The sequence below is a fragment of the Tigriopus californicus genome, chromosome 11 (assembly GCF_007210705.1).
Source record: "Tigriopus californicus strain San Diego chromosome 11, Tcal_SD_v2.1, whole genome shotgun sequence".
Lineage (NCBI taxonomy): Eukaryota > Metazoa > Arthropoda > Copepoda > Harpacticoida > Harpacticidae > Tigriopus > Tigriopus californicus.
In genome coordinates this window covers 8067728-8078844 of record NC_081450.1, presented here as the reverse complement: position 1 = coordinate 8078844, position 11117 = coordinate 8067728, and the positions used below count along the sequence as shown (strand labels likewise).

Here is an 11117-nt window from a genome sequence, read left to right as displayed (position 1 = left end):
GATCTATGATTGAGCAAACGGGACTCGAAGAGAGGGGAGAATAAAGATTGGTTTTTTTGGACGTGAAGACAAGAGATCTGGTGTGTTCCTGTAATCTCAACACAATCAAATTTAGTATCTTCGTCAGCCATTGTTCAAAAAGTACGGGGTCATCAAATATGGCTGCTGACTCGAGGACTATTCTCAGTCGAATGAGGCATGGTCAGGTGAGAGCAAACGAGCTGCTCGCCACAACAGAATGGTTTGGAATTAATCCGTCTTGATCATGAGAGAGTTGGTTGGGCCGAGAAGTGAGGAGAGTGTGATACCGTTGAATTGAAGGATCTCTACTCGCCGCGTAAGAAACGAGAAAGCTTGGTTCATTGAAGTCGTTTGCAGCTTTGGTAAGGAATTGAATGTCAAATTACCGTTCACAATTCTTTTTATTAAACTGCATTTAGCCGTTCAAAAGTTATTGGCATCCTGGCGACCCTGGCACCCCAAATAAAAAAATGTTAAGATTGTGTTAAACAATGGGTCCCCATCTACCTGCCTAGAAATTACTATGCGCATTAGCCTCCTTAGATTTGCATACCCCTTCGAAAGGTGAAGGCCAAATAAGCGACCACTTTTTTCACAAGTTAACCTTAAAATAAATTGAAGGAGCAATTAAGTAAATTGAAGTGAATAGCCAACCGATCATTAAGATGACTTCTGAAACGCTAGACTAAATGTTGGTAAACAGTTTTGATCACATAATACACTTTCTTCCACTCAAACTTTAAACTGTTAAACTCAATCATTCGCTGATGTGGAAATTTCATCCCAACGAGTCCCACTATTACCTGAAGGATTTGGAAGACCACGTGTCTGATCCACGGTTCGGGGAATGGCTCGGCTTTTTCACGCATCATACTCAGGAGATCCCCTGTGATGTATTCAAATACAAAGTAAAGTCTCTTATTTTCTCGTATCACTTCTCGTAACTTGACCACATTCGGATGATGAAGTTTCTTTAGGCTTTTGACCTCACGTAACTCCATTACTTCATTCCACGAGTTGTATTTGCGTTTCATTGTTTTGATAGCAACCTTTTCACGAGTTTCTACGTTGAAAGCCAAATACACAAGCCCGTAAGTACCATCCCCGATTAACTTGACGAATTTGTATCGTTGAAGCCCTGGAAGATGGAAAATGAGTTGCATATAGGGTTCTGCGAAAGTAATGGATCACGACCAGTGCACAGATGTTTGGAAATGTGATGGGTAGACCGCGAAAAAAAGTTTGAACCAGAAAGCTCCTGGATTTTTTGGGCGAAACAATTGGCCCAAAGCTCCCAATTTTCAAAACAGCTTTGTTCATTTTTCACCTGTTTTACCCTTTTTCGACTTCTTGCTGACATGTTTTACACTCATAAACATTTATAGCCGTTTGGCCATTTGACTTCCCTATCTGTTTTCTTATTAATTTTTATTCCTTTGTTGGGGGGACTTCTTTATTTTCTTTTGTATAACATGATCAAATGAAGAATTAAATCCCTCGAACAGAACGGACGTGAAGATACAACCCTCCGTGTATATTGGATTAGGTGTGTGTCCTTTGGGACATAACATGGCGCAATCGGCATGTCCGACTTGTTGCCATCTGTTTACGTTCATTTTTTTTTTCTTTTGCCTGTAGCCCTCCATGTATTGTGGAGGATGCCCACCGTGAATTGTGGATGATGCCCACCGTGAATTGTGGATGATGCCCACTCTTTATCGTGGAAAATGCCCACCGTGAATTGTGCATGATGCCCATCCTGTCTTCTTATCAACTTATTCTACACCTTGAGTCATCATGTTTCGTCAATTATTGCCTAAGAAGAAATTTGATACCTTACTGGCTAACTCCACTTGCGTGGTGAAGAAACGAGTTGTCCAGTTTTCCAAGAAACGACGTTTTGCGCATATCCTTCTAATTCAGCAAATCCAGCGATTCTATTTTTCTCCAATACTTATTAAATTTCTTGAGAAAGAGGATACTTCCATCTGTGAGGGGAGATGGTGTGTACTTGTATTGCATGCACATGCGCATATGCAGCTGTCCTGCTCTCTCTTTCTTTATTGCTCTCTCTCTCTACATCTCTCTACCTTTCTTTCTCCTAATCTAGATCTTGAACAGAACGGACGTGCAGATACAACCCTCCGTGTATATTGGATTAGGGGTGTGTCCTTAGGGACATAACAAATTGTTGCCACTTAAACTTTACACAATATTTGGTCTACCAACAAATTTGAACGTCAAATTTAACTCAATGCTTTCCCTTTGGGAAGGCCAGCAAAAAAGGGAGCAACAGTTGAGCTTTACATGCCATCATGAGATTGATCCAGCAAAAAAGCAAAATGATTTTATGAGCAAAAGCGCCCAGAGAAATACCACTAGGCTCCAGAAGAGAACCAATTGTATACCATAACATCCATAACTTCACTTTCAAGTCTCTCAATAGATTTAGCCAATCTCTTTCTGTAGTACTCCTTCGCTCTTTCCCTCTCCTCTTTCTCTCCCACTGTCACTTTCAATTTCTTTAACCTCTTTCATACCAAGCCTTTGCAACCCTTGGTCGCCATTGTCCCAAGGCATCTTTAAGAACGTATACCCATGTGACAACCAGAAATCCTCGTCCTTCATCCCTTTTAGCTTCCCCTCAAAGGTTTTATCACCCTACACCCAAGATGAGTTTTGTACAAAAGCATTTATGTTTAGAAAGCCTCGTCAAAGATTTGATCGCTTTTTCCATCGAAAGAAAATCAGCCAGTTAAAAGGCTTTATTTGAATGTGCATTGTTTTGTTTCCAACAAGTTCAAACTTCATGTAGAACTAGCTGTAGATAAACAGGTCTCGTTCATTTTCACTCATTTCCGCTCGTCAACCACTCATACCAAAAATAGTTATGTACATCAACTTGTAATTTTTATTGATGCAAGACAAAACTCTTTGTTCGTCAATGCAGTATTGTGCGTCTCCATCATCCTTATTATGTCAAAAAGAAGAGCTGTATTCAGTGCCTCTACAAGAATTCACAGAAAAAGATATCGTGGCAATGGGAAATTCCGGTGGAAACGGATCCCATACTTGGGGGATCAATTCTGGGTACGATACCTGAATAACTATTTCCAACGTCTACAAAGGCGAAACAAGGGGAGCAAAAGGCAGAAGAATCTGGAATTTTGTGCTCCTTCGTATCAAGGGTGCCAAACGAGGTGTTTGGCCAATGGCACGAGTTGAGAGTATAAAAAAGAGTGACAATTGGCTATGGTAACTATTGCAACGTCCTATGGAACCAGAGACAGCTGCCGATTTTAGTCAGAGAAGGAGGATAAGTCGGAAAACAAGGAGGATAAGTCGGCAGACAAGGAGGATAAGTCGGCAGACAAGGAGGTTAAGTCGGAAGACAAGGAGGATAAGTCAGAAGATATGGAGGATAAGTCGGAAGAAAAGGAGGAAAAGTCAGAAGATATAGGAGGATAAGTCGGAAGAAAAGGAGGATAAGTCAGAAGACAAGCAGGATAAGTCGGAAGACAAGAGGATAAGTTGGAAGACAAGGAGAATTAGTTGGTCAAAACCATCTTAAATGGACGAGAGGGATGGTCTTTCGCCAAAAGGGGCTCGGGAGGATAAGAAGGTCAGAAGTACGCGCATTTGCGACAATTCTCAAATATATTTGAAATGTTGGACAAAAATCCTAGCCAAAACAAAATTTGTCGCGCCCTCCTTTTCGTTCGTTCCACGCCCTGATGACTGGCATGAAGTAATAATGAAATCTTTTTGATAGCAGGTGGAGGAACAACAACACAAGACCCATAAAGAACCAGATCGCCGTCAACGAATAATTCATCCGCAATCTTTTTAAAAAGTGAAACATATCCGGATCTGACCTTAACCACGGTGTTCTTCTCGACAGAAGATGACAATGCTCCATATTCAGGCAAGGATCATGCGTGAGCAGATAGATCATCTAAATTTAGATCGGTTTCTCCAGCTTTGACCATCGCCATTTGGAGATTGAAGCCACCATGGTTGTCGGGGTCGTCGTCCTCATCCATTGGATTGCAAACTGGCGCTCGAGATAAGGCATCCGGAATGTAGTGTTCCTTACCACACTTCCATTCCACCAAAAACTTGAAAGAGGAGAGACGGGAGCCATAAGTGAGAATTCGAGGATTTTTAATGGCATTGAGCATTTGACCATTGAAAATATTTCTCAAAGGTTTGTGATCCATAACGACAATGAAGTTCTCCAAACCTGCCAAATAAATTCGACACTTCTTTATCGGCCAATAGATAGCCAAAGCTTCGAGCTCAAGGATGGCATATCTACTCTCACCATCCTTCAAAAATTGAGATCAACATTGAATGAGCTTCCACTCACCCTTGTGCAATTGCATGAGTGCAAACCCAAGGCCCTTTAACTTGGACGCATCCGTTTGAAGGACGGTCTTGGCTCCCAGCTTGAACATTCCCAAAACGGGCGGAGAGGTAGGAACGGATTTCACCCGCTCAAATGCCTTCAGGTGCTCAGGGAGGCAAATAAAAACATTATTTGTTTTCAGCAGACCTCTCAATGGTTCCGCGGTCTCGGCAATCTCACTTGAGAACTGGCCTGATTGGTTCACGAGCCCAAGAAACGATCGCAAATCCCTATGGTCCTCAGTAGGAGGAAACCTTGAAATTGCGGCCACCTTCTCCGGATCTGCCTGGATGCTGTTGTGGAAAATACAATATCCCACAAATTCGATCTCTTCAGCCCCATCAATCAGACTCTTCTCCGCATTGACGGTCATCCCAAAACGAGCAGAGTGCTCAAGGATCTCGCATGTAATGCGAACCAAGTCGTGGTAGTGCTCTTTTCCAACGGCCATGTCATCAACGACTTTCTGGACACCAAATCCAGACATTGCCACGTCACCTCTATAAGCAAACGAATCACCCGTAGAAATGAAACCCATCAGTGAGCGCAAAAATCGGAATTTCCCAAAAGGAGTTATAAAAGTGGTCAAATCTTGAGATTTTTTGGCCAGAGGCATTTGGCAGTAACCCTTGACTAAGTCGAGCTTAACGAAAAACGAATCGCAGGGCTCGAATCCACAAATTCGTCAGCTGGAGTTTTGATTGGATGGATGGAGCGTACGACCTCTGTATTCAAACGGGTCAAATCCACACACAGGCGGAAGGATCCATCTAGCTTGGGCACCACGACCAATGGATGGCACCAGGGCGTTGGGACATCACCTACCGGCTCAATGATTCCACGATCCACCATTTCATCAAGATCCTTCTTGACAGGGGCCAACTGAGGAATTGGTATTTGGTGTGCAGTGTTGATCGCAAATGGCCTCGCCCCTTCCTTCAAGGCCCTTCCTTCAAGGTTATCACCATTGGATCTCCAACAATGGGACCACACATGGGTTTCAACCGTGATTCATCAAAAACAGAGCTGTAAACAGATTTGAGTTTGGCTTCAACGAAGTGAAAATCGTCCCTAGAGGGTGTAGGAGGTAACGATAAAATCCATTCTTCTCTCTCTTTCAACGGCCAAAGAGGTTGGGCCGGATCAGGGATCGAATTGCCTTGCTCTTCAATTACAGAGATAGCCGGACTAGGGAAATTGGGTCCAACAATTCCCAAGGCTCGACACGCATCCAAACTAAGGTATGCATCGTCAACATGATAGCTGACGACTACGGTCACGTTATGGGCAATATGTTCATTAATCAAAGACAGATCGGACTGGAATGGACCAACGAGATTAAGGGGACGGCCATCAACACTGGAAATGGTGGAGTTCCATAGAAATTGTTCAATTGATGTCAATTGGCAAAGATCCGAATTCCGAAATTGGTTCATACCCATTATAAGAATGTCTGCTCCTGTGTCGGCACAAAATCGGAGATTGGCAGACTTGGACGATTGGTGAGGGGAGACCAAGACATCAATCCGGTTGCCACGCTCTTGTTGAGACGACGTTGCCACCCAAAGATGTAAACCACCTGCCTTCTTGTCTCATGACATATCTTTCTGGCGGCACGCAGGCTGCCAATGGTCAGTTCGGCCACATCCGTGACACGTCGACTTTAAAGCCGGACAATCGTCACGAGAATGTGTCTTGGTAAGACCACAGAGCAGACACTTCTCTGGATGCCCTGATTTTGTCAAAAGCATCTTACCCGACTTTCCACCTTTCTTCTTATAGTTGGATTTCGCCACTTGATCCACTTCATCCAGGGCGCCGACTTCATGGATAGGAGATTGGGAATGAAACCCACGGACTCCGCGGCGATTGGTCTCAAGTTCTAGCAAGAACTTTTGGGCTTCATTGAAAGTGGTGGGATTGCGCTCCATGATCCTGGCCTTATCACCGTCAGTCCTCATCTCCTGTAACACTAAAGCTATAAGGAGACGGTCTTCCGTGATCTTTGCAGTGTCTGCATAATCGGCCAATTCACGCAGAGAATTGCAAAAGGAGGTGTAATCCTGACCATCCTTCTGTCGCACTGCCAGAAGATCGCACATATCCAGGTGGACATTCCTCAGGCTTCGGAGATGTTCCTGCATCAAATACAAGATTTTGACCATGTCACAACTGGTGTCTTGTTTGATGCCCAGCATATGTTGGATAATCCTCAAGAATCCCAAGGAACTGCATTCCCATAAGAGGCCCACTTGGATAGACTGGTCTCTTTGATCTAAACATATAAGATTAGAGTAATTCACCCATAATGGACGCCATCTGATAAATTTCTTGTGATCAGTGTCATCTTGCATTAATGGTGGCTTCTTTGCATCAATTCTAGGGAGACAAGAACTCTGCCCAGATCCACGAGCACTTTGAGGACGATCATTAACCTCAGCTCGGAGTATGGAAGCCTCCACATCTTTTTGGAACCCAATCAACTTTGATTTAGATTTGAAAAAAGCCTGAAGATTCTCCTCTACGGCCGGATCTGCATCTTGCGAATCAGACGCAGATGACCTGATCCTCTGCATTCAAATATTTTTGTAGTCGTTCATCCCAATTGTCGACAAATCTTTCCAACAATGTTGGACGCTCACCCTTGACGTAGTCGCTAAAAGCGGATTTGGCCACGTTCCTCGCTCGAGTTAGAGAAGCCTTGAAGCCCTTACGGCTGGCTTTCAAAACCTGAATGGCTCTTGGTCAGACATGACGGAGAAAGACTCGGAGGATAGGCGGATTCGACGATGAATTGTCACCCTGGGAATTTGACAATCCAAGATCAACACCATAAAATCGTGATGGATGGAAGTTGAAGGAGGTGATTCTCACACAAATCCTCACACAAAAGTACACAGTGAACACGCCAATAACATAAACATGTATTGGGTCCACAGGTCTCGGATCAGTGATAAGCCGTAGACGGAAAGCACTTCTTAGATTCGTACTAACTAACCAACTGCGCAATTGCATGATCGTATCAAGTGGGATAAGAGAGAAGACATGTAGTCTGATCAAGAGTTAAGATCAAAGTGTATTTCTGGTTTGCGTTGGTACATAAAGCAAACAACGAGAAAGTAGGTCAGCATTATTAGTCATCACAGAGGATAAGTCAGGAGACAAGCAGGATAAGTCGGAAGACAAGGAGGATACAGTCGGAAGACAAGGAAGATAAGTTGGAAGACAAGGAGGATAAGTTGGAAGACAAGGAGGATAAGTCGGAAGGCAAGGAGGATAAGTTGGAAGACAAGGAGAATAAGTCGGAAGACAAGGAGGATAAGTTGAAAGACAAGCAGGATAAGTCGGAAGACAAGCAGGATAAGTCGGAAGACAAGCAGGATAAGTCGAAAGATAAGCAGGATAAGTCAGAAGACAACAAGGATAAATCGGAAGACAAGCAGGATAACTCAGAAGGCAAGGAGGATAAGTCAGAAAACAAGGAGGATAGCTTGGCCTAATCTAAGGACTAGAGCCGGATGGGGAGTGTGGCGGGTATGGTCTGCTTTGATATGAGAGGTTGGGATGGAAAAGAAGGATTGAACCTTGCAATTAACATTTTGTTTATTTTTGTGTGATGTTTTACCACGTGCCCTTGGGCTAGAAGGGGAATTGTTTTTACCCTTAATAAAGGTACAAGTAAAGTAGGCCGAAAATTCAAATTCTACGTAACAATTACCTCATAAATTTGATCTCATCTCCTGAGTACCCCGAGCATTATTTTCGGCCTAATTTGACCAATTCGAGAAGATCTTATGGTCCCATGAAGTGTTGAAGTTTGCAGAAGTCAACGGTGAAGGAGGTACGAATTATCAAATCCGTTTGTTATCTATTTCTCTAGAAGTCCTTGGTTGGTGTGTCCCCAGGAATCACCAATTTCATTTGTATCTCATAAAATTCCTAATATGTATTGCAATTGGCAAAAATCTCATTTGATGTATCAAAACCTCCTCTTTTTTGTTTTTTTTTTGACTCCACTATAGGGGAGGAGGGAGCGCACTAAGGCTGTTTATATTTGCTCTAAACTTGGGCATTTTCACCTTGATCGTTGAACTCGTTCCAGAACTGAACCCCATTGTTTCGTGAGAGACAGATACGTCATCCGCAATAATCTCGGTTCGCCTGACTTTCCAGTTCTGTCAAAGTTTTCAATGGTTGTGTCAGTTCCTTTGTTCAAGTTCAATCCCTCGTTGATCCCCAGTCCGTTGCCATCCAAGGCCTCCGTTAAATGGGTAACTCCATAATTTCCATCATCAGTTGTTCTCAAGTTGACGCCCTTGGCCTTTTCCTGTCCTATACAAAGTACAGAACTGAACGAATTGTCTTTTACCATTGATCATCACCAAATATTGCGGTCGCTTCGTCTTCTCGGCGTTCCACATGAACGATAACCTCTGCTTCCACTTCCTTGACATTCCCCTTTTGTTCATGAAGGCAATCCTCAACCATAGAGCGCACATCTTCATTCCAACCCGAAGCAGTATGGTCGTGGATGATGGTCCCCAATTCGATCAGAGAGGCCCAATCTTCAGCAAGTTTCATTAGTGCAAGTAGCGTCCTGGACTTCATTGGCCAGCGGAATCCGCCATGTTTATCTTTTTCTATGCGTAGCTGACCAAGGAACACGTCATTCAAAAGGCTTGGAGTGTATCAAGAAGTGTTTATATAAGCGATGTTATGTATTGGACTTATTTGGAAACTGCCATTACGACGAAAGCATGCATGCAAGTAGTTTCTTTATTTAGCCAAATGGGTGATAGGTTCCATTTTTAAAGTATCCTTTCAAGTCATAGTCTTTAGACACTTTTAAAACACAGATAAATTCAAATCTGTATAGTTCAGTCAAGAATTGGATGTGCTGGGTCAAAAAGGAAGAAACCAGGCAGTAAGCCAATGCCAACCCCCCCCATCCCTCCAAGTGGTTATCCTCTCCACCAAGAGCAGGCCGATTGAGTAAGAAGCTGGTTTGCAGTCCACATTTCTAGAAGTCCGTGGCTCAATCCGGGAAGTCTGCCGCATAGCATGCGGAGTGTCGATCTCCTCGTCCCTGCCTGAGCCATGAACAAAATTTGGTTCTATGAAATTAGCATATGACGTTTCAAATTCATACTATATTCAGTTTTTTCTGAAATTGCCTCAAAGCTAGTGCCAATTTTTAGCTCCGATTCACTCCTACTTTCAAAATTGACTCGCGCTCNTCCCTGCCTGAGCCATGAACAAAATTTAAAAAAAAAAATTAAAGCCTTATTTGTATTACCCAGAAGCTTTTCTTCTCTCTGTTGGGCATTTCAATGCAATTAATGGTCTTTGTTATATCACGTTTGGTTCTATGAAATTGGCATATGACGTTTCAAATTCATACTATATTCAGTTTTTTCTGAAATTGCCTCAAAGCTAGTGCCAATTTTTAGCTCCGATTCACTCCTACTTTCAAAATTGACTCGCGCTCGCTGGCTGGCACGAAGGAAAAGACGGAAAGTTAAGACGCCAATGGTTGTCCGAATTGAAGAATGACCATCACGGTCATTTATGGTTCGAGTGATTGCTGTCTTCGTGTTGGCCATATCACGTCGAACTTTTGTAGCAATGCTCAATGACGTCCTGCCCGCTGTCGCAAAGTCCAATCCACCCTCCACGGATTGGTTATGAGCGAAATCGTTCCATACCCGTTCGTTTCCGGTTCTTGTATCAAATTACTCTGGCTATGAACACAAACTTTCCCACTCTTTTCCTTCGCTTTTTGTTCATTTCAAGTCCTATTATCCGTGACTATTTTTCAATCCCCTCTTCCGATAAATGGCAGTGGGATCATTCTAAGGTACAAGCTCCAATTCCAATTTTCTCTTGCTACATATAATCCTTAAGAATTACATATTATTATACATTATAAGTATAGCGAGTTAGAGTTGGCGAATTGGGCTAGCCCTTAAAGTGATCAGGAAATTTGATTAAACATTGCTCCAACCCTGACTTAGAAGATGCTACTAGATCAACACCTACATACTCCCTACAACCTTACGCAAACTCTAAGAGAAAGATCAAACACCTTGCAGGGCCTTTTAAGGTCGATGGGAAAGCCATAGACAATGCAGAGACTATAGCCAACATACTTGGAGATCAGTTCTCTAGTGTGTTTTCTTGAGACTCTCGAGCTCCCCTGGCCCTGATGGGGTGACATCTCAGTTTCTGATGAGATGCTCACTGGTTCTTGCTCTTGTTTTCTCGTACTTGATGCGTTGCATCTTGGACCAGGGCAAGTTCCCCTCTTCTCTGGAAGCTCATGTGGTTCCAATTTTCAAAGGGGGAGATAAGTCACTCCCGAGTAATTATAGGCCGATCTCTCTCACTTCGAATATTGCGAAGGTGTTTGAGAAGATCAAGAAGTTCAAACTTGTTGAATTTCTTCATATCCATGAAGTCCTTTCTCCTAGACAGCATGGGTTCCGAGCACATTTTAGCACGGTTACCCAACTGATTGAACATATAGAGCAAGTTATTGAGGGACTGGAGAGCCATGAATCAGTCGATGTAGTTTATCACGACTTTGCCAAGGCCTTTGACAAGGTAGATCATGGCCTTTTAGTTAACAGGCTCCATGAAATTGGGATCCAAGGCAAGGTTCTCAATTGGCTAAGAAGTTTCATTTGTG

The 11117-nt window shown here is 43.1% G+C and overlaps 1 protein-coding gene across 1 annotated transcript in view; it reads right to left on the bottom strand.

Annotated features, from left to right (window-relative positions):
* Positions 1 to 11117, bottom strand: part of LOC131889868 (probable serine/threonine-protein kinase DDB_G0268078) — a gene marked incomplete at its 5' end in the record, with an annotated part of 87958 nt that overhangs the window by 74713 nt on the left and 2128 nt on the right. Inside the window, 1 exon segment of the mRNA XM_059239082.1 lies at positions 825 to 1159. Within this exon segment, the coding sequence (XP_059095065.1) occupies positions 825 to 1159 (335 nt within the window).